Source organism: Zalophus californianus, chromosome 13 (assembly GCF_009762305.2).
Source record: "Zalophus californianus isolate mZalCal1 chromosome 13, mZalCal1.pri.v2, whole genome shotgun sequence".
In the NCBI taxonomy this organism is placed as follows: Eukaryota; Metazoa; Chordata; class Mammalia; order Carnivora; family Otariidae; genus Zalophus; species Zalophus californianus.
The window spans coordinates 91751525-91774981 of NC_045607.1; the positions used below are offsets into that span (position 1 = coordinate 91751525).

The 23457-nt window shown below is 50.0% G+C and overlaps 1 protein-coding gene across 7 annotated transcripts in view; it reads right to left on the minus strand.

The window, feature by feature from the left end:
• Nucleotides 1-1612: 1612 nt before the first annotated feature.
• SYK (spleen associated tyrosine kinase) overlaps nt 1613-23457 on the minus strand; it is a 76133-nt gene continuing 54288 nt past the window's right edge. For 5 of the 7 annotated variants that reach the window (XM_027615420.2, XM_027615415.2, XM_027615417.2 and 2 more), the window contains 7 exons: nt 18614-18701; nt 17576-17753; nt 14903-15112; nt 13789-13978; nt 9595-9735; nt 8802-8914; nt 3588-3825 (listed from right to left, as the gene is read on the minus strand). In XM_027615420.2, coding sequence (XP_027471221.1) covers nt 3753-3825; nt 8802-8914; nt 9595-9735; nt 13789-13978; nt 14903-15112; nt 17576-17753; nt 18614-18701 — 993 coding nt within the window. In that variant the 3' untranslated portion in view covers nt 3588-3752. Of the gene's footprint in view, nt 3826-8801; nt 8915-9594; nt 9736-13788; nt 13979-14902; nt 15113-17575; nt 17754-18613; nt 18702-19451; nt 23455-23457 lie in introns of those variants that run through there. The other 2 variants (XM_027615421.2, XM_027615419.2) reach the window with 2 other exon arrangements.

Here is a 23457-nt window from a genome sequence, read left to right on the forward strand (position 1 = left end):
CGTGTGCGGTTTCCCGGCCTGTGTGCGGAACACCAGCCCCGTCTTGCTAACGGGGCACTGAGCACAACAGCGGGTCTGCGGTCCGAGAAGTCGGGGAAATGCTGAGCTGGCAAGAACGCATGGACAGGTCTTTGTTGCCCAGCTTCTCAAACTGCGAGTGGGCTGCCGGGCCCCGGGGTCCTTCCCGGGCAAGGCCGAGCTGAGCTGCCCAAGCCGTTCTGTCCGGCTGCGCTGCTCAGACTCACAGGTGCAGAAGCAGGGCTGGGGCTCCGCCTCTGCCTGGTTCCCATCCCCCGAGAACATGCAGGGACTCAGGAGGACCCGCTGTCCCTGGCCACCATTCCCCAGACCACGAGCAGTGTCCAGCACCGTCTATCTCTACCCTAATAGAGCGTGCGGAAAAGCAAACCCTCATTCCGGCTCTCGGCAAAGGCTTCTTCCTTCCCTGAACCGAGAACGCATTTATCGACTAGTTCTGAAGTCTGTCCACACCCTGGAACCGCAAGCACGGGTCTCAAACCCCTCTGCCCGAGCTCACTTAGCGACAGATCTGTCTCACGCCCCTGCCTCCATGGCGCTGTGGTTCCTGCGCCCTCCCCCGGGGTCGAAGGCTCATGGTCAAGGTCGCTGGCTTCCTGGATCACCACCCAGCTGGCCCACGGGTCCCCACGAGGTGGGCTCCCCCTGGTATTTTCAGAGCCGGGCCCCTGGCCAGTGCATCTGCACTCACAGGTGTCCGCACAGGTCGGCGGCTGAGCCTCCCCGGTGTAGGGGACCCACCACGGTTGGCACTGGGGACCAGCTGACCGCACTGTTACCACTGCCACTTGACGCGCCCCTACCACGTCTGGAGCCACAGGCCCGCTCCGTGTCGTCCTTGGCTGTCCCGGTCTCGGGGCCACCAAGGGACTGTGAGGCCGGCCCGCACAGGCCTTCAAACCTCTGCCTGCCGGCAGCAGGAGGCTCTTCAGTGGGACCCCGAGGGAGGCCGGTGGCCAGGAGAGGCACTGACGCTCCTCCCTGGGCCTGAGGAGGAGGCAGAGACAAAAGCAGCCAGCAGCGCATCCCCGCGGCAGGACTGCCCCACACTGGCACCTAGAGGGTCACTGGGAGTGGGGTGCGGTGGGTGGTGTGTATGTTGGTGTGGTGTGCGTGCGTACCTGTGAGTGATATGTAGGCACGTGTGCACATGGTGTGCGTATGTATGTGGTGTGTGCACACGTGTGTGGGAGTGAGTGTGCGTGCGTGACCCCCTTTAAAGCAGGTGGAGATGGGGACACTCTGGAATTCCTCTGCTCCCCGATGCCCCGTAAGCTGTCTTCATGTGGAAAGGGGAAGCCCACAACCCCCGGCCGGGCTTTGGCGCCTGTGCGGATTTCAGGGATCATCACCCCTCTTTCCTGTGGGTACGGGGCGAGCTGTTAGGCCCTCCTTGGGCAGACCTCGGGAACAGGGGTCACGGCCCACCAGGGCCCCCCTCGGCAGGCCTTTGCACAACAGAAGCTCCCGGACCCGCTCCCAGGGATCTGCGTGCATCCGGCTTTTTAGGACTCAACTGGGCACTTAGCATTTACAAAAAAAAAAAAAAAAAATTCACATTTAATGATGCTGTTTAACAGTGTTTATTTGACGGTGCAACCTACAGCATTCCAATAATATCCATGAAAATCATCACGAAGCTAATTTAAAAGTTTTATTAAAAAATCACAGTTAGTAAAAAAAAAAAAAAAAGTCCAGTGGCAAAAAGTCATTCTTCTGAAATGGTGGCATGTGCTCTGTGGGAGGGGGTGCCCGGAGGACCCAATAGTCACCTCCACGTGTGGACATCCAGGCGGGGCGGCGGCCACCGGGCTGGGGGAACTGTGAAGCCAGTGACAGCCCGCGTGGGGACACGCTCACATGGAAAACCACAAGCAGTCCCTGTCACCACGGAATGGATTAGGGTTGTGTTATGGAAAGCTCCAGTCCCCCGGTGGGGACACAGTGTGCGTGGCACCAGCAGTGACTGGTTCTGGCCGGAGCGGTGTGTCTGTCCATGATACCGTCTTGCTGCTCCTGAACAAGGACCAGAAGGGGAAGGCATGGGGAGGGGGCTCAGGCCCGGGGAGAGAGAACCGTCAGGAGGGTGGCGGCCCGCGAGCTCCAGCCGCGGCCAGTGCCCAGTGAGGATCCTCACCTCCCAGACTGCGCACGTTCACATCACGGAGCCTTCCATGCACCGCCTCTGCCAGAGACGCGACCACTTGCTCAGAGGTCACCAGTGCTCCGTCCAACCTTGCAGGCATGACTCCAAATCCATGGACAGCCCCCCGCAGAGTTCCTGTCACTCGGCTTTTTAATTTCAGGGACTCTGATGTATGTTGCCCATGTTTTGAGTATCTGCTCAGCACGCTGGGACCCTCTCTTTAACAAAATGATTAATCCGCCAGCTAGCACGATTCCAAAAAAGCCCAGGTGGGTTCTACATGCTTCTTCCCACCAGTTCGATGAGTGACTCATGTTTCTTTCTGGCTGAGCAAGGGTGCTGACTGCTGCTTTTCCCTGTGCCTGGATGCCCTGCTATGAGAAGGGAAACTCTCCCGACAACAGGCCGGACGTATACTTTAAAATGTCTCAGGTACGACCGACGCTGGCCCAGGGACTCAGCTGCCCTAAGAATGACAGCTAACTCCCTCTGACTTTCAAACTGGCATACATGGGCCGATGACTTGTATAAGCTCACACATGACTCAAGGCTTCGCTAAGACCAGAGAGCTAGCCAAGAATTCCTGGTCTCATATCTTCAACCCAAAGTCACACTCGGGCATGCTTGCAGCAAGGCTCAGAGTCTGTGGCTTTATTATCAATTAATACAATCTTAGGAAACTCACTGTAGATGGCCTTGCCCCCTGGGTTGTCCCCACCCCCTCCCCACCGTGAACACAGAAAAAGTCGGGAGATTCTGGAGGTACCCTCTCTCTAGGGGAGGGGAGCTCGGACCTCCCTAAGGAGAGGACAGCCCGATGCACCTGCCGTCTGTCCTCGCTCAGGCCCGAGAGGACAGACGCCCTCTCCCCTCCACCACCTCCAAGCAAGCACAGTCCCGGGAGGGTGTGCGGGAGAAAGGCTCTCAGGGGGAAGGCACGCCAAGCCAGTTCATGCCCACAGCCCCATCTGTCCCATGGATCTGAGTCTTGTGTCTCAGAACGCACAGAGCAAATGCAGTATCCAGACTTTTTCCCCCCTTTAACTGGCTACACGCTTAGAAACTGTACTGGTCCAGCTTGATTTTTTTTTTTTTTTCTTTTTTAAAGCCTCAAAGCACTTTCATCGCCAGGAAAGCTTTTCGGTGGCAGGGCTAAGTCTTTGGACCTGTCGGTGCCAGGTTCTAGAGGCAGCCAAACCCCCTCCGCTCGCCTTCCCTGCAGGGCAGGCGGTGCAGGTGAGCCCGGGACACCTCCCGGCTGCTGGAGATTCGGATGCCCACATGGATCCTCGTTGGAACCTGTCCTGCAAACCGCACAGGCGAGAAACACAAAGGAATCCACGGGCCCCCTCCGGTCCTGCCGTCTTTCTTCCCGGGCTCCTCGGGGAGGGCGTGCTCTGCAGAGGGCGTGCTCCGGGGCAGGCTTTGGGGACAACGGTCATGTCCCGCACGAGGCTGGCCTCTCCCGAGGCAGAGAGAGAGGTGGACGCTCTCGAAATCCCTGCGTCGGGCGGGCTCTGCTGTGACCGCTCCCCGGCCCCCGGCAGCGGCGCAGGGCGTGGGGCCCTTAGTTCACCACGTCGTAGTAGTAGTTGCGCAGCCGCAGCTCCACGTTTTCGAAGCCGGGTCTCTTCTCCACCCTGGAACGGGAAGACCCGCGTTACTGTGGGTCTGTCTGTGCGCGCACGCGCTGTGATCCAGCCCCGGCGACAGGTGCCTGTGGCCCCGCCCCCGGGAGCCCCTGCACCCGGCGCCCAGGAGCCCCCGCAGCGCCCCAGCGGCCTGCGGCAGGCTGCCCACGGACTCGTGTCCACCTTTAACGTGGAGACGTTTCGCCCTCGGAGTCGGGATCTTTGAGCCCCAGGTCGGACACTCTGCCCTTGTGATCCAGCAAAAACAGAATGTGCCTAAAAGTATTAGTGGGTCGATGGGCCCCAGACCCACTTCAAGTTGGACTCGGAATCCTGTGAAAAAGAGATGGACACAATTTAAAGTACCTTCTTCCCCACCCCGGTCGGATAGCTCTGGATATTCTGAAAAAATGCTGTTGATACGGGTTCGCATTAAACTCAAAACCTGTCATAGACTTCTCTGCTTCCTCCCACAGGACAGCATCAGCTGGAAGTATTTCTTAAAACTGTGAGAACGTGCCCCCGCGTGGAAATAATTTTGCTTACATTGTGGGATTTGGGGCTATACTGCCCGAGGGTGAAGTTGCCCAGTAAGTGAAACAGAACTTGAGGTCGCACTGGGGGAAGCGTCCACATTCAGACTGGAATTTCAAGAGGTTCCATGCGGGTCTGGGGGGGCAGCCAGGCAGCAGGCTCACAGGGGCCCAGAATCACTCACCACCGCAAGGAGTGCGGCTTCCACGGAACCCAAATGGGTTTTGTCAAATGCCATCAAAATAAATGGTTTCACCTATAGCTTTCAAGAGTAAGGAAAAACCATAATGGACTGCTGGAATTTACAGCCGTCTGCGGTCATGGCTGGGGACACAGGCCACCTCAGGCACGGCTGTGGGGACCACGCCTCTGGCCACCAAGCTGTCCTCCAGGAGGGCTGGGGGCCAAGCCCGGGTGCAGGAGCGTAGGTGGAGGCTGTGTCTACCCAGATGGACAGCCTCCCTCCTTCTACAGTCAAACAACACACCTCATCATCTTTGCAAAACCGAACGTTCCCCTCCAGCTCTGGGGACCCAAATGCACGGAGCTCCTGAGTCTCCATCCACCCAGCAGCCAGGCACCAAGCAAACTAACCGACATAGGGATACAGACCGGCGCTTGGCAAGGACACCTGGTCCAGCCTCCCAGGGGATCTCTCCTCGACACTTGAGCATGATGCCAAGATGCTGAGCTTCAGCCAGTGTGGCCAAGCGTCCTACACGTGTGAGCTTCCTGTCTGTCCCCACCTGCCCGCATCGGCCTCCTGGGGCCTCGGGGGGCTTTCTCCGCTCGGGCCCTCGGGCCAGCAGCCCCTCTTTCCTCACTGCCCGCACCCCTGCCCCTCGCCCCTCATCCTGCGGTCCTCAGGTGGGACGCCACTCCCCGATGGAGGCCAATGTGAACCTCTAACCAAAGATAGCCGTGCGTGATCACGGGCTCATGGGGGGCTAATCTGTGGCACGTTTGCCTCCCAACACCCAGTTCTCTAGCACAACCAGCCCAGGGTCGTGACCTCCTCCAGGTAAGTGTCCACCGGTACGTATGTGGAGGGGGTCAATAGAGTGTGTCAGTGATAGGTCTTGAGGTGTGTATGTATGTGTCTACCTACCTAGCTACTTACCTATCCATCATCTGTCTAGCCATCTATCACGTATTGATTGATTCATCCACCTAGTTGACTGTTTAGAATGGATAAAACAAGAACAACAACAACAAAAATGCCTCAAAAAGCCTGGAGAATACTCAGGGCTCCTCTGTATTCACTTCATGGAATGCACCAGGTTCTGGAAGCTCCATGTGCTTCTGGGCCCCAGGCCGGTGCTATAGCTCCTTGCATGAGAAAGCACCTGCACACGGGAGGTACTCTGAGACCCCACTCACACGTACAACACCCTCCTGGGCCATGGCCTGGGCCCCGAAATGCCATCGGACTCACTACCTTTTGAGAGCACACAGATTCCTTAGCTCGTCTATCGCCTGTTCACCCCTCCCCTCGCCTGCAGGCTCTCGCAGGGCAGGGTCTGGGCCTTCCCCGAGGCTTGCTGACCCCCACCCCGGGTGATGGGATGGTGGCTTGCACACAGCACCTCCAGTGGTGAGTGCGGGCTACGTGAGCTCTGGGGCGCTCAGCGGATGGGGTGCCCGGGGATGGGGCGCTCAGAGGGAACGGACTTGGCACTGAGCGGAGCAGGGAGCCAGGGGCGGGCCTCCAGATGGAACAGGCAGAGTCACCCCATTGCTCGGGTTTACTGATCTTTTAAGCAGCACTTCGAGCTCCCCCTAGATCATTCCCGACCTCAGAGATCCCCAACGTCCTGGGCTTTTCTCCAGTAAGCAGGAGCCCATTTTTCAGGGTGAAGAGACCCAACTTCTCCCGATTAGCAAGGGTTTTTCTCACTGGCATCCCTAATTACAGGCCATACACCGACTCTGTAAAACACAACCGAAGCCCCCAGCCCTGCTGCTCCCCATTTTCCTCGGGGCCCATCTTCCCTTCCTGGCCCTGACTTGCCCCCCTGCCCTCAGTGTGACCTCTGCAGGTGCTGCTCGGAATGCCTTGTTCCCCTCTGCAAAGCCAGGGGGCCAGGGGGGATGTCCACCTGCCCAGGGTTCCGGCCCCCACCCTGGAAAGTCCCCACAATGTTGCTCCGGGACACACCGTGGGACCGCAGGGGAGGCTGGGTGAACGCAGCGGCTGCCGGCGGTCCTGGCCAGGCGTCGCCCTGAGGGCCCTGGGCAGGGACCTGGCTGCCAGACCATCGCCTGGTGTCTGAGGGCTCCTTGGTGGCCGTGCCCAAGAAAAGGGTGCTTTGCCATTCAAGGGCACATCATCTCACTACTTACATTGAGACCGAGTCTCCGAACCCCCCCTCTGCCCTTTGTCAGGTCACTACCAGAAGAACCTGAACGTTCAGAAATACAGCTTTGCTGGAAAATGAACCCAAGACTGATAAGGACTCATCGTTTCTCATCTCGGGCATGGACTGCCATCACTGCTTTTACCTGGCTGATACTTAAACGCTGTGGCTGGTTCTCCATTGGCGACATGGAACTCGCCAGAGTGCATGCTTGGGTTGGAAGCCGGGGCAAAGACGTCCCTGCCTGTAGGCCTCACTGTGATGTAACCGCAACCTCCCGGTGAGCACACACACCCCAGGTCTGGTGAGTACCCAGGAGACCTGTGTCCCCTGTGTGTCCTCCCTGTGGGGACCGTGTGGCCAAGAACGGTGCAAGGAGCCATCCGGGTCCCGCGTGGACAGGTGGGCAGAGCGCCCGCTCCGGATGCACTGAGTCACGGGAAGAGCGCGCCCGGTGCTGAGCGGCTTGGGCGGGCTCACGGCCCCTGAGCCAGGCGGGGGCTGTGGCAGAAGGTGGCGCCCTGGCCGCCCCACCCCGCGGGGCCCACCCCTCACACCCGCCCCCGCCCTGAGGCCCTTCCCGCCCCCCCTACCCTCCTCATTGGCAAACACAAAGGACAGCAGATAGAAATAAACCTGTCAGTCTTAGCATTAAATGCCAAAACACTAATTTTAACGACCTCCCTGAGAGTTGATTTTAATTTCAGGTTTTAAAATGTGTTTCAGAATGATTTCAAGAGTATTCCCGGGGGAAGCGAAACCTTCCACAGGAGAAGGATCCTTCTTCTACAAGTTTACTTACTTCTAGTAAGTGCCCTCCCCCAGGGCTGCGCCTGACCCCTGGCCTTGCCCTGCTGCTGGGGGCCACCCGACCCAGGGTCCTTGGGAAGGAGCGGTTGCTTAGGCCAGAGGCTGGGACCCAAGTGCACAGAGGGAAGGCATTGTGAGCTCATTTCCAACCTGGAGGTCAGCCCCCAAAGAATCCTCACAGCCTGCAGGGTCTCCAAAGCCATGCAGGGTGCACGGTGCCTGCTGGATGCTAGAACAAGCCTGCGCTGTCCCCAGCGGCTCCATCGGACCCCCGCCAAAGGCCTTTTCCCTGGACCGTGTCCACAGCGTCAGCCGGGGAAACATCTGCTTTCTCCCCTGGGGCCTGACTCTGGGTCCCTTCTAGATAATGATGGCATTCTTTACTTCCACTCCCAGCTGTGGTGGACGATCGTCCTCAGGGAGTTACAGAATCCCTGGCGGCATCTGAAAGCACTTGGAATATTCCTCACCTTCCAGATGCTCTTGCTCCATCAGCCCGAGTCTCTGACAGCAACCTGACCCTAAGTATTGAAGCCATGGAAGGGCAAGAACGCGGCTCCTCTAGATCACACACCCACAGCACCTCGGAGCTCCGAGGGCGCACAGGCACATGCCGGGGTCAGAGACACGGAGACCAGGCTCGGGTGCTCCCCACGGGCCACGCACGGGGCCACCGATCCGGGCAAGGTCAAAGGCCACGTCCCTGTCAGCTGTGGTGCATGTCTCTGGCCCGCCGAGCTGCCCTGAACACCACCAGCCTACAACATCACATGCGCTCCCCCAGGCAGGACATATGACGGCACGCGGCAGATGCTGAGGGCCACTGTCCGAGGTCTGAGTCACTTCCGGGGAAGTGCTCCCCTGGCCGATCCCCCTGCGACCTGGATGATACCCACGGTCTTGCCTGGAAGGGCGGTCAGGAAATCAGGCAAGTATGATACTCATTCCCCTGCTGAGTACCTCCGCCAGCCCCTGCTGCCAGAAGTGGGACACGGCACCAGCCCGGACTCCCACCAACACCTTTCTACGCTGACCACCCTTACCCCCAGCTGGTACCATCTACACTTAAATTTGGGGACCCTGGATTAGAGTTCATTGTCTAAACTTATTCTCTAGACCGAAGAATATGAGCGCCTGGTCTGGGAAGCAAGCCACCCCACCGCTCTTTGTTTAGAAGGGAGCACGGCCCTGGTTCACGGAAACACAGAGTCGCTGCTACTTTCCAGGGCCTTCCCACCTGCCCCCGGGCCTTTGCATAAACTGCAGGGCATCCCGGGTACTCACTCATACGTCCAGCACAGCTTCATCAGCTCGTACATCTCCCTTGGACACCCGGTGGGGCACCCCATCCTCTCTCCTTTCTCCAGCATAGCCGAAACTTCACTGCCTTTCATGCCCTAAAATGCAAAACATACCCAAGCTTGTTTAAGGCAGCGTTCAGCAAAACAAAACAAAACACAACAGATAAGTCTTACTCCCACCCCAAAGAGGCAAAAGTACACGCTGCACAATTTCACTTATAAAAAGTACACAAACCGGAGCCCCTAACCCATGATCTAGGAGTCAGACGGGGTTGCCCTTGGGGAACGACTTGTGCGTGCAGGGGGCACAGTGGGCCTTCTGTTCATCATCTGGGGGCTGGTTTCACGGGCACACCCGTTTGTGAAAATTCATCAAGCTGTATTCTAGCACAGGTGCCCTTTTTGGTATGCATATTTTGATTTTAAAAAATCTAAAATATTTAACTGAACTGCCAGTTAATAAATAAATAAATATATATATATATACACACATATATTTCCACTCTAATTATAATGTCAACGTGGGTCTCTTTTATGCATATTTATAAGTGTAATGCACAATGAAACTAAGTAAACTGTGCAGTTAATATCACATTTTTTTTTCAGTTTAGAATAAATGGAGGTCATATCCACTGCTCACTGTCAAAAGACAGTGAAAGACTCAGACAGGGAGCCCAGATTTTAGGAGTTTATGATTTTTGACGTCCTGTGACAATCATCCGGGGCTTGTCTGTTGGGCTGGCCACGTAGCTAGAACCGAAATAGCAGGGGCTCACCCGATAGGGCTTCTGCCCGTAGGAGAACGCCTCCCACATCAACACCCCAAAGCTCCAGACGTCGCTCTTGCTGGAGAACTTGTAGTAGTTGATGCACTCTGGAGCGTACCACTTCACCGGCCACTTCCCGTGGGTCTGGGCCTGAAAGCAAAGCAGACAGAGACCCTCGGTGACAACTGGGTTGTGGACGCCTGGGTTCACAGCAGCAAACGGTGCGGGGTCCCCACGCGTCCCCCGCCGGAGGACTGGATAAACAGCAGGTCCATATCCACGCGATGGAGTATCACCGGGCCTCCAGTGGGAAGGGACTTCTGACGCACATAACAGCATGGATGGAGCCTGAAGACATCAGGCTCGGTGCAGTCAGCCGGCCAAGTCCCTGCAGTACTAATATTGCATGAAAGCACTCACCCGAGGCCCCTAGAGGGTCCAAGTCACAGGGACGATTGCCAGGGAATGGGGGGCTTGAGCAGGACAGGGGAGTCGCTGTCTAATGAGGACAGAGTTTCAGAGAATTCTGGAGAGTGGCTGTAAGCACAGGGGACGTTCTTAACATGACCGACGTGCACACTTAAAAATGGTTCAGATGGTAAAATTTATGTCAACAGATAAAATTGATGTGTGTTAACCAAAATAAAAAAAAAAGGAATAAAATGACTCATGAAATAAAAAAATTAAAAAAAAAAAATGACTCATGAAATGCCCTGTGCGTGTGTGCATGTACGTATTTGGTCCGAATCTTAAAAATAGATATTTAAATCTTAAAAAAATTAAAATTTTAAGATTTCATTATATTTTTTAAGATTCAGGCTGTATTTCTTGTGCCTTTTTATCTTTTTCTCTTGCCTCTTCCTTTGGCTACTCACAGCTTCATGGAGCTTGTGCCAACACAAGAGCCCAGCCTGAATTTTAGCTTCATGGTTGTGCTCCAAGAAATACTGGGCTATTCCCAAGAATAGTTAACTATTACTGGGTACTTGTCTATGGTTTTCGGCCAACGTTATTTTGTCACAGACTGCTAGTATGGCTTTAAAAATGTTTTAAACTTTTCTCTTTTTTAAGATTTTATTTTTAAGTGATCTCTACACCCAACGTGAGGTTTGAACTCACAACCCTGAGATCAAGCGTCCCACGCTCCACCGATGGAGATAGCCAAGTGCTCCAAAAATGTTTTCAACTTTTTAATTTAAAAAAGCAAGGGGAGGGCGCCTGGGTGGCTCAGTTGGTTAAAAAAGCAAGGGGTAGTAAAGAGATCAAAATTGTGCCCAGCAGAAACCCTTTCCTCTGGGGCTTAGAGTTCAGTGCGTAAGTCAGTCCTGCTGCCTCCTGGGGAGGTCACGCTAACAAGCACGCTTGGGGGGAGGGAGGGAGGTGGGCTGCCCCACGGTGGGTCAGCAGGGCCCCAGCCCAGGACATCGCCCTGAGACCATAGGCACCATGGGTGTCTCTAAATGACACTCTGATTACCCTTTTGTCTCAATCATGTAACACATTATTTTTAGATTCTGGTTTCCAAAGTTGTGAACAATATAGTCATATGTGTTATTTCAATTTTAATTTAAATTTTGAGGTGATATAAAGATGACCCTTTGATGAGTCCTAAATATGTCAAAAAGTGAAGTCTCTCTCCACCAACTTCAAATCTTCAGCCATAGAGATGGGCGCGTTTGATCATTTTTCCTGAATCTTTCCAGAAAAAAATCTATATCCAAGTACAGGTAGGTAACATATACGTTTGGGAGGTAGAAAAGTTAGGGACATGTGTTTTGCACTTTACTTTTTGATTCTTCTCCTTAACCACGTGTTGTGGACATTACTGCTATAAATATTGGGGTGCATGTGCCCCTTTGAATCACTATGGTTGCATCCTTTGGATAATACCTAGTAGTATAATTTGCTGGGTCATAGGGTAGCTCTATTTTTAACTGTTTTAGGAGCCTCCATACTGTAGGAGTGGTATGAGTGGCATCCTTCCTTGTTCCTGATCTTAGAGGAAGAGCTTTCAGTCTTTCTCCATTGAGTCTGATGTGAGCAGTGGGCTTGTCATATATGCCTTTATTGTGTTGAGGCATGTTCCTTCTATACCCACTTTGTTGAAAGTATTCATCATTAAAGGATACTGGAATCTGTCAAATGCTTTTCCTGCATCTATTGAGATGACCATATGATTTTTATCTTTCATTCTATTAATGCAGTGTACCACATTTATTGTTTTGCAGATGTTGAACCATCCTTGCATCCCAGGATAAATCCCACTTGATTGTGGTGTATGATTCTTTTAATGTGTTGCTGAAGTCAGTTTGCCAGTATTTTATTGTGAACTTTTGCATGTATGTTCAGCAGGGATTTTGGCCTATAGTTTTCTTTTGTGGTACTGTCCTTATCTGGCCTTGGGATCAGGGTAATGCTGGCTTTGGAAAACGAGTTTGAGCATGTTTCCTCTTCTTCCATTTTTTGGAAGAGTCTGAGAAGGACTGGCATTAAGTCTCTTTTAAATGCTTGGCAGAATTCACCTGTGAATTCTGTTAAGATCCCTTTGGCCTAAAGTATAGTTCAAGTCCAGTGTTTCCTTATTGATTTTCCGTCTGAATGACCTATCCATAGATAAAAGTGGGGTACTGAAAATCCTTACTACTAATGTATAGTTGTCTATTTCTCCCTTCAGATATGTTAGTATTTGTTTATTCAGGTTATATTCAGAAAGTTCCCCAACATTGGGTGTATATATATTTAGAACTGTTATAACTTCTTAATGAATTGATGCCATCATTATTATATGACGACGTTCTTTGTTTCTTGTTACAGATTTTGACTTCAAGTCTATTTTGTTTGCTATAAATATAGCTACTCCTGCTATTTTTTGTTTCCATTTTCATGGATGGGCTCAGGCAGGTAAAATGGCGCTGTGCTCCCATCTCTTTCTGTGTAGCTATTCAGTCTAGATTTTCCTCTCTAGTTATCACGATGAAGCGTGTGTTCCAAAGTGCCTCCGGACGGAACACCTGCTTTTCTCTGGCGTGTGCTTGGGGCTGTCCCTCTAGGCTGCCGTTTCCTCTGCTTCACTTCCCCCCGGTGTCTGTAAAGGGCTCACTCGGTGCTTTTCTAATGGTGGCTCATCTCTGAAGGGGCTCTGCTCTGGAGCCAGCTTCTCTCTGGAGGATGGAGTACTGCTGGACAGCTCTGCTCTTGCTGCTCATCCTTTTTTTTTTTTTTTTTTTTTTAAAGATTTATTTATTTATTTGAGAGAGAGAATGAGATAGAGAGAGAGCACATGAGAGGGGGGAGGGTCAGAGGGAGAAGCAGACTCCCCGCTGATCAGGGAGCCCGATGCGGGACTCGATCCCGGGACCCCAGGATCACGACCCGAGCCGAAGGCAGTCGCCCAACCAAAAGAGCCACTCGGGCGTCTTGCTGCTCATCCTTATGCCAGTCCCTAGCTGACCAAGACCCACTGTCCCCATCTGCCACACGCACGGCGGCCGTCCCAGAGAGAAGTGAGAGGGTGGGCGAGTGGGGGACCCCGCACTCCAGGGTGTGGCGCCCAGGGCAATCCCACGGCCCCCATCCTGCCATCCTCAAGTGAGAGCCTCAGGGTGGGCCGTCTATTTCTGAGAATGCTGGACTCTCCCAGGGACCTGGAGAGTTGGAAATCTGTTCTTGGCCCCCTCTTTCACTATCTGAGTTCCCTTCCCATTACATTTTCTAGTTGATCAACCTAGACTCAACATACACACTGTGACCGAGTTCATATGAGGCTTTCTTATGTTTTTCCCTTCCTTTCGTTGCTATCAGTTCATTTTGGGGGTTGAGGGGGGGCTCTGAGAAATCCTGTAAGGATCAACCTGTTCAACACATTTTTCCAAAGTAATTTAAGGAAAGAATTCTATTCTTGTGTGTGTGTGTGTGTGTGTGTGTGTGTGTTTTAATGAATTATCAATTAATACCTTGATTCCTTTTTGTTCCCAGGAATATAGTTTGGAAGATACTATTCAGAGTAAACCCAAGTTGTGATATATTAGAGTATTTTCATTTTATAAAACAACATAATCAAAGCTTAACAAGAACATTTTTTACATAGGCAAATTCAATAGGTAAATTGCTTCTTGAAACCCTATCATAATCAAATAAAGAACACAAACACTTGCATTTCAGATTCTCACCACCTGCTTTGCATACTGGAGAAATTTTTCATACCTTATAGTAGTTTTCGTCAGCACGAAGTGCTTTGGAAAGTCCGAAATCACTGATCTTGGCATAATGTTGAGTGACCAGCAATACATTTCTTGCAGCCAGATCTCTGTGCACAAAATTGCACTCCTCCAGATATTTCATTCCCATAGAAACCTGATGGACCAGCTCTATGATGTTCTTATCCTTAACGTGCCTGAAAGTTATAGATGTGTCTTTAGTGATGGTGGACAGCAGTCCATCTGGGACCAACCAACCATGCTCTTCATTCCTCTCATTTCCTATTTTTCTTAAGAGTAATAAGTGGTGACAAACAACCTTGTTAGCTTACAGCTGCTCAGAACTGAGCACCGTTATCCTGGTATTCAACTGGTACAATTTTCAAGGTGTGCTTTGAATTGCATGAATTGAATTGAACTGCAGTATAATTGGGGTGGACAGACCTGACTCACGGACAGCCAGGCTTTGGTTGGAATCCTTGTTCCAACATTGGACAGGTAACAAAACCACCTCTGAGTCTCAGTTTCTTACCTGTGAAGTGGGGCTTACCTCCTCCCTCCTACGCTGATTAGAGACACAATCTAAGTAGAGTACACACGTAATGTATCAAATGGGACCAAGTGATCAGTGGCTATTATTAAGACTTATCCCATGTGACTTACTCCATCTCAACAATGGCCGTAAATGAGCCATGAATCCCCCACCAATGCTTGTAATCCATTAACAGCAACAGTTATTTTCAGAATTACTCGTGGGAACGTAGAGGTCAGCCAGACACATAAGACATCAATCACTGTTACTCCCTTTTAAAATGTTTATTTTAATATTTCTCTCACTAGGTATGGCATGTTCTGCCTAGTGAGGAGAGACTGATTGCCAGGATATTCTGAGGCCGAGCAATATAGAGAGAGCAAAGGAGAATGAAGACCAAATTGTTGGATTGGAGTTTTTCTGAGCACAATAAGAGCTAAAAGAGCTTTTGATCCAAAGACTACAACTCTCTTCCCTCTTCCCTCAAGGTCCCTGAGTGTGGGCCAACATAGCAATCGGACTATGACACACACCGGGCAGGCGGGCCCTGCCCCACCACAGCGTCAGCTCCTGGGGGACCGAAACATACCTGTTCTGCTGTAAATATTTATTGAGTGGACCCAGTTCTGCCATCTCCATAACCAGCATCCAGGACTCGGCTTCACATATCCCGATCATGCGCACGATGTAAGGGTTATCGAGCTGCTGCATGACGTTCGCTTCTGCTAATAACTCATCTTTAAGAGCCGGGTCATTAGCCTCGTTCTTCAGAATCTTCACAGCCACTGTCTTCACAACTCTGCATAAGAAATCATAATACATAAGAAACTTTTCAAAGTGGCTAAGTTCTAAGTTCCCTAATTCTAGGGAATTACCTTCCATAAAACATAATTGCTATGCTAGAAATGGTGTTATGGAGGTAGTTACAACCTTGTTCTCTCATTTTATAGACAAACAGTAACACTGTATTAGTTACAGATAATGACGAGGTGCTGAAAAATATCCAACCAAGCAGAGCCTAAATATTACGGGATATGTAAATAATTTTCAAATAAACCCCACAAATTGCAACATGCATGGATTCCTGCAATATCTTCAGATTTGCCATCTCAGATTATCTGTCATGTGTGTGACTATAACATTCCTTTGATATATGTTAAAAGTGAACCTCCGGGTGCAGAATTAAAAAGCATACATCGTTAAAGCTCATAGTTTACAAAAACTTTTTAAAATGAGCATTGACAATTTTAAGCAAGCTTCAACAACTTTGCAAAAAATTGTTTTTCACTTTCTTATAAAAACATCTCACAGGTCATGTGGGACCTCCTGAAAATATTCTGATATAGTGGGACTTACATAAATGAATGGAAGTTAACTCTGTATGATTTGAAAAAAGTGCATTTCTCTTCCCGCATGTGTGCAGGAAGAACATCTCCTTTGTTGAACTCCGAAATGGGAGAATAAAAACAGAACTGTCCAAAAAGATGGTAAAATAAGAGAACAATGGGGTAAGTCTAACATACATTCACAAAAACCCAGACCACTTCAGTGTAGAGTTTAACAAGTGTTTCCACACTGAACGCAAGCTGTAGATCCTACACAAGCACCCCCAGGAGCCTCCCTCCCCCTCCTACAATCATGGAGCTACTTCTCTATGCTCTCTCTAGTCAGTGCATCATGTTACCTTTCCACATTTCTGACTACCATCCACCTGAAACTGGCTCTGTGTATGGCGTGAGGTAGGGGTCAAAATGAACAAGAGAAACCTCTCGATCCTTCCCAGTAGTAAAGGAAGAAAAAACACCCACAATCTCTTGCAGAAAAGAGAAGAGGAAGGAAACCTTCCAATTCACTTTGAGGCCAGCATTATACCTTGATGCCAAAACCGGAAAAAGAAACTTCCAAGAAAACCATTTACTGATCTCTCTCATGAACCTAAATGCAAATATTCTAACAGAAATATTAGTAAATTCAATTCAGTGATTTATGAAAAAAATGAATATCTAATTCAAGAACAAAGATGGGTTTATTCCAGGAAGGCGAGGTGGCTTTAACATCTGAAAATCAGTGTCCTTCACCACATAAACACAACAAAGGAGAAAAACCATAAGGTCATCTCAGCAGAAAAAACCAGTACTCAATAAGCTGTAATACACATCCATGATTAAAAACATCTCCTCTCCTCTCCCCAAACCCTCTAGTTGAAATTACATATCCATAGTTATTGTCTGTGTTAAAATATGTATTTAATTAAGCAAGGAATTTAAGTGTCACGAACTAGTTGAGGAAATTTACACCTTAATACAGAGTAATTTATATTCATTCCACAAATGACTGTGATATGCATGCACAGATTTTTGAACGAGCCTATCAATTACATGCACCCAGAAAAACAGGATTTGAAAGCAAGAGTTTCCGTGAATGCTTTGCCTACGTTCTTGACACTTGAGTAATGTAAATTTACCTACTCAAGATAAAACATCTATAAAATGTCATAATTCAAAATAATATCAAACAACTAAACCCAACTATATTCGTATCAGTAACGTATTAATTCAAACATACACACTCAGAGATAGGGTCTGTTTCAAAGCACTCTACAGTCTGGCACATTTACTGAACATTCCATGCAGGACACCTTCTAAAGAGCAAATGAGGTGCAGAGATTTCAGTGACACAGCAATTCTAACTATTGTACGGTATGTGTTGTGATCTGAAATTATAGGAAAAAGCAGATAAACAATTACACTAATGATGTCCATAATCAGGAATTTTCTGGGTAAGAGAAATGTGACATGATTTAAAAAATAAAATAAAATACCTGAAAATGCTGTGTTTCTGTCACTGAGTAATTGCATTTTAATTAAAAAATACATGTGTGTATGTGTGTGCATTAAGAGACCCAAATAATATATAGACACTACTGTTAGTTAACAGTAGGGCTATCTGGGTGGTACAATCAGGATGTTCTCATTTTATTACGTTTTGCTTGTTTCTACTTTCGAATGCTCTGAAAGGCACGCTTCCTACGTGCAAACTAATATACGTACTTGGTGTATACAAAGCTAGTATACACAATGAATGCTTGCCTTGTAGCTGTACCAGAAACGGACAACCATACACCGTTAACAAAGAAGGATTCAGCCCTGCTGGGTCAGAGTTCGTGTTTGGGACTAAATGCACAGGAAGCGTGGAGTGTGGCGGTTTCTAGAACGTCAGCTCACGGGAGAACGCGCCGTGCAGCGGTGTGGCCACGACTTACTTTTTCATCTGGTAGTAGCCCTTCTTCACGGTCCCGAAGTTGCCAGAGCCCAGCTCACTGTCCTCCAGGGTCAGCAGCTTGCGGTCTAGGTAGACCTCCTTGGGCCTGATCTCCTCCGGGTCAGCGTAGGGGCTTTCGTACACTTCGGTGTCCATGGGCATGGCTTCTCTCTGGGCGTCTGCAAGGCGGTCAAGAGACACCCGACCCGGGTGCTGGGTCCCTGCTGAAAATCCCTGTATCTCCCGCTCCTGCCTCCTATCGGCACACCTCGCCTTTCCAGACCTTGACCACCTCTGACAGTTGCGATGCTGGTGAGCACTCAGGGCACAGTCTCTCCTGGTTTGTTAGGGGGCGGCAGCAAAAAGCCCCTCACCCCCATGGGACTCGACCCCGTTCTTGCACGGATGTGCACAGAAAAAGGGTCTTTCATGCCAGAAGCCTCCCTAATGGATGGCTTTACACTGTCTGAAAACTCTGACCCTCCTTCTATCGAGGGGTGAAGTCTATGTCACTATCCGCCCCCAGTGGCTTTTGTCACTGTGTCAACCAATGGACTATACTGGAAATGACGTTGGCGAGTCAGGTGAGGTTATAAATGACCAGGCACCCTCCCTTCCCTGTTGGCTGGAAGACTGGTTCTTGAGCCTCAGCCACCAGGTGCCTGGGTCCCTTCCATGCTGGGAGAAAGTATAAGCCAGCCCTCGAGGGGACAGCGAGGGAGGGGCCCCGTCAGCGTGGAGACTGAGATGCCGGCCAGCCCTGTGCCCCGACCTCCCCACGGCCTCCCCACTGCCCAGCCTGGCCCAGACCCCTGACCTGCAGGACGTAACTGAATGACTGCTGCACTAAGCTACTACATTTGGGGGCCGTTTTTGTAGCAATAAACAGACCGAGTGCACCAATACAAGTAGAACCTGGAGTCACGCCGAGAACCCAAGGAGGTCCGGCCGAGGCCCCGCTGCTGACAGCAAGTCTGGTCAAGGGCTACGGGCACTGCTGTGCCGCGAACGGCCGGGGATGGGACCGCGCACGGCTCACCTCTGTCCGTGGGCCAGGGCCCCCGGTCTGGCTCGTAAGGATTGAAGGTCACGGAGTTCTCAGGCCGGCTCCCTGTGGCTGTGGAAGACTGAAGCACACAGAGGACAGCAGGTTACTCTCCTCCATGGTCGCACCGTGGAGCTGGTCTGCACAATGACTTTTGTTTTCAAATAATCACATTACGACTTATGCGGAGAAGACAAAGGAAAGCGTCAGGGAGAGAGACAGAAACAAACACCATGGCTTATGTCATTCTTCGGGTGACTGCTTGGACCCCATGGGGGCTACATGGAGCTCTGTCTCAAGGGGCTGCACGGTCTCAGAGGGGACCCAGTCGGAGGCCCTTCCAAACCCCATTTCTGCCTACACACGGCCCCCTGGGATTCATTTTCCTCCATCGATCCTTTCTGTTCAATTTAATGTCATATAAAGTTATGTAAGAAGAAACACAGTATCCACCAGCCACTTCCCCTACTCCCTGACTCCACAGGGTCTATGCAGTCCTGGTTTCTGCCTGAACTTCTTGACCTTCCATGGAGAGGCAGCTACGGGATAGGAGGCCGGAGGGCAGCAACCTTCCTGGTGCTAGATCTGATTTACATTAATTTGCATGATGAATTAACGGGGTGGGGGAAGGATCTCCTCCTCACATCCCTATAACCTTCCCCTTTTGAAAGTCTCTATCTTGAGTCTTCCTGGCCCGCCTTTGCCCCCTCCTTTTAACACAAGGGTATTGCTAGTACATTTGGTTTGTGGGGGAAAAAAAAATCACTATTCAAATCTTTTTGTTTGTTTGTTTTTTGGTGTAGTTGACTAGGAGGGTCATCTAGCCGTTTACCTTAGCAGGGCCCAAACACCGGCCACGAAGACATGAGATACTGCCAGGGTTTGGAGAAATGTAAAGACACAGAGACATCAAGCTTCACTGTGCACGGTGACGTATCTCGCAGCACACACGGGGTCCTCCTCTGCCTGCCTGACGTCCCAGGCCCGGGAGCCAGAAGGACAATAATGGAGTCACGAGGCACCACGGCCACAACCTGTCTCCAAAACCTGGACCTCCTTCTTCACGGCATCTGCCAAGCGCCACCAGGCTGCTGCCCACAGCACAAAGGCCCAAGGGGCCAGGCTACGGGACGCCGGCTCTCCCGTGTCAGCAGAGGGTGCTCGCTCCACGTTCTCCGCCTCTCTCGGCGTTCCTACCACACTGCACAGGAGGGGCTGGGACGTATCACGAGTAAAAACAGCGTAAGGCCCCTCCCTGCGTCTGAACGTTGCCTTGTCCGCCGCCACTGGAGCTCCAAAAAAAAAAAAAAAAAAATGTACCAAACACACACCAACGAGTGAATGAATGAATGGATGAATGGGAATGAATGAATGGATGAATGGGAACAGTGTCTTAAAACTGGGAGACGGGAAGTGTTAAGTCAGTGTGGTTTAGAAATGGAATACCCTAACGGAGGGAAATAGGCGTGGATAATCCCAAATGACGATCCACCACCTCTTTTAAAAACTGGCCTGTGATTACAGGGCGGTTGGATGTCCTGGGAGTCCACTTCTCATTTAGAAGATAATTGCCCTGTCTCGATAGAACTATCCTCGGAGAGACTGGGAATCCCCAAGGTCTCCCATCAACCCTCTGCTCAGCTGCAATCAAACTCCAAGGTGGAAATAGTATTCAATTAAAAAAAAAAAAAAGCCTCTTTTAGGTTCATGTATACAATCATTTCAACATCTCTGATTTTCCCTGTAGGCAGGAAACTCTGAGATCCAAAGACACGACTTCAAGACGCCAGGACCGCCTGTCACAGACAAGGAGAGACACCAGGACCCCTGCTCCTGGCCCTGAAACCTGCCCTCTGCCCACCGAGGACCGGCTATCCCGGGGCCACTACTGCTCCGGCCTGAGCGAATGCTCTCCCGAGCCCCAGGCCTTCACAGATTAAGCCAGAATGCAATGACCTGCCATCGGAAGCCTGTGGGGAAGACTTCTAAAGCAGAGGTGGGAGTGTACAAATGAGTGACAAGAGTGAGTGAGAGCTGGTGGTGCTGGACACACTGAGCCTAAAGCCCTGGAAAGAGCAGAGCAGACTCTGACGGGCAGTGTGGTGCTCACCCCTCGTCGGCCTTGGCGACGCATTAGGAAACGGGCTGGGGTCTCCCTCTGAAGGTCACACAGACCCCATGCCCTTAAGAGCCTTCCCAGCCTAGCCGGGGCCCTGCGAGTCCCTCAGTAACCACATCCGCTCCCTACCCAGGCCCTGGGTCACCCCACTGGGATAGAAGCTGGCACAACACTCGGGAGAATGTTCTTCGGGAGAAATGGGAGATTTCCTGGTGCGTCAGTTAACAGGGTGGTGGTGATGTCATGATGAAGGTAAAGGTACAAAGCACAATTCCATCTTTCCTAAAGTGTTTGGTGGATGTGCCACTGAGTAGAACGACACCAAACGCCCTCTGGGATCGAATGCTCAGCTGGAAAGAATTCGAAGACTTTGTAAAGAATGATGCTAAATTATAAATGTGCTGATTAGCGTTAAAATTTAATGAAAAACACATCACTGGCCTATTCTGTCACCTGTCATTATTCTTTCTGCTTTATATTTGATGATTTATTCTACCCCAATCAATACCATCACCTTTTCCGCATAGAGCATAAGGTGTCAATGGAATGCGAGCAGGTGCATTTTTTCCTCCCATTTTTGCAGCTTTTCAAACCTGTGGGCCACCACTAGATGGCACTAGCGACCTTCGCGCTCTCCCTCCCAAAGAACAAGGGGTGATCGTTAAGTTTTGTAAATTGAGGTAAAAACAGGTCACTCCACAGTAATTAAAGATAAGACCAAATTACGTCTTAAATTATGATCCCTGATCTCTTACTGGCCAGCCTTAACTGCAAACTGAAATGTGTTCGACAGCTATCCGTTGGGTGCTTATTAAGTGGGGATGCAGAAGTGAACGAGGTACACTTGTACTGTTCTCCTGGTGATCTGGGAGCATCGTGCTGTGTCCTAACATCCATTTCTAGACCTTTGCTTTTAGGCTTTTGGACAGACCTTTCCCAATCAGGCAGAGCAGCAGTAAAGAGGACCACATACGTGTCACAGCCGCAGTGACAAAGAGAGCCTGCAGGCTTCAGAACGCGGGCTGCCATTTTGGGCACGGCTCTGGTCTGCAAGAGCGGCTGTGGTCCCAAGGGGGAACAAGACCCCACAGCCCAGGGCAGACCCTCCCCAGCCAGGGCACGGAATGAGACCACGTCTGCTTCCGGTCCATGCAAACCAACAGCTGACGTCCAACATCAGTCGTCCTGACCTAAGGAGCGGAGGGCTGCAGCGGGGCCCCTGACAATGACAGGCAACACGTTTTCTCCAGGGTCTGTCCCAGTGCCTCGCCGTTACTGCCCGACGGTGTGACTTCACAACTCTTCTCCTCCTTTTGCTCTTCCAGCTCAACTCTAGCCAACTGTGTATTTACATACAAGCCTTCAAATAATCCAATCATCAGTGCAGGTGTTGGAATACAGCATGAGAAATGGGTCTGAATTTGAAATTCTGGAACACATTTCGACCACGGAGCTACAGGTGAATGCTGTGTCGCGTTTTAGGGAGCATGCCTCTGAAACAGGAGGTGGACGCTCCTATAAAGACGCTCTTATTGACATGAAGCAAAGGTTTCTGTACTTAAAGGAGCAAGACAGATGCTCCCGTTCTAGGAGTGGGAGGGACTTCATTTAAGGATGTGGGGAGGGGAGAGGGTGAATCCCACAGACACTTGTTAGTTAATTTCATTTATATTTTTAAGGACTAACATCGAAGGAAAACTTTAAAATAGACCCGCTCCTTAAGTTTTTATTATGGAGGGCAGGGAAGAGGGTGGATCATTATTTACATTGGTTACTTGACTTCACTTGTATTTTTAAGGACGAAAGTATTCCCAGTTTCTAAGGAAAAAATTTAAAATAGACCTGTCCTTAAGTTTTTATTAGGAAATCTCTAATATCTAATTCACAGTCCTCTTCAAGTCAAAACATAACTTTTCGGTAACTACCCACACGCTAGAATTAATTCAAGTTCTGACATGTCCTCTTTGGGCCTGAATTATTAAAAACAACTACGTATACTGATCAAATTAACAAACTCAAGAAAGTCATTTGCACCTTATCTAAACAGAGGGGATATCTGACATAATCCCTGTAAGTGCTTTCTCTTGACTGTTTAATTAATAGAAAAATTCCTCCTCTATTTGCAAAGATATAAACACCAGCTCTCCTAAAATATTTCTGATGAGCAATTAAAATACATTTAATCCATAACTTAAATCACACAATCCTTCTTTATTAATTTTTTGGCATCTAGGAAAATTCAATGCATATTTCAAAGTTGTTATACATTTAAATAGGCAACAGCCTTTTTTTTTTCCAGAAAAGTATTTTCACAGTATCAATCAGATTCATTACTTTCTAATATTTAATTCTCTTTTTAAAAATTGATTAAATTCGAGAGGTAAGAATTTACAAAGGCACAACGGGGTTTACGGTAGAGTGTAAGTCTCCTTGACACCCCTATTTCGTGCTCTCGCAGTCACTACCGTTACCACTGTGTTTCAGTATTTCTTCCAGAATATTTGACATTCTATCAGCACATATCAGTTGTTTGTAATTAACACTGGAATTTGGAAATAATTCTAGAGCTCAGCTGCCTCTCACGGTATGAATTTTAATTGTAACTAGTTTATTTCCCAATGACAGACTTTTAATTTGTTTCCAGACCTTGTCAGTTACACAGTGCTGGAATAAACACTTTTCATGGACACATGGTTACACACAAATGCAAGAATAATAC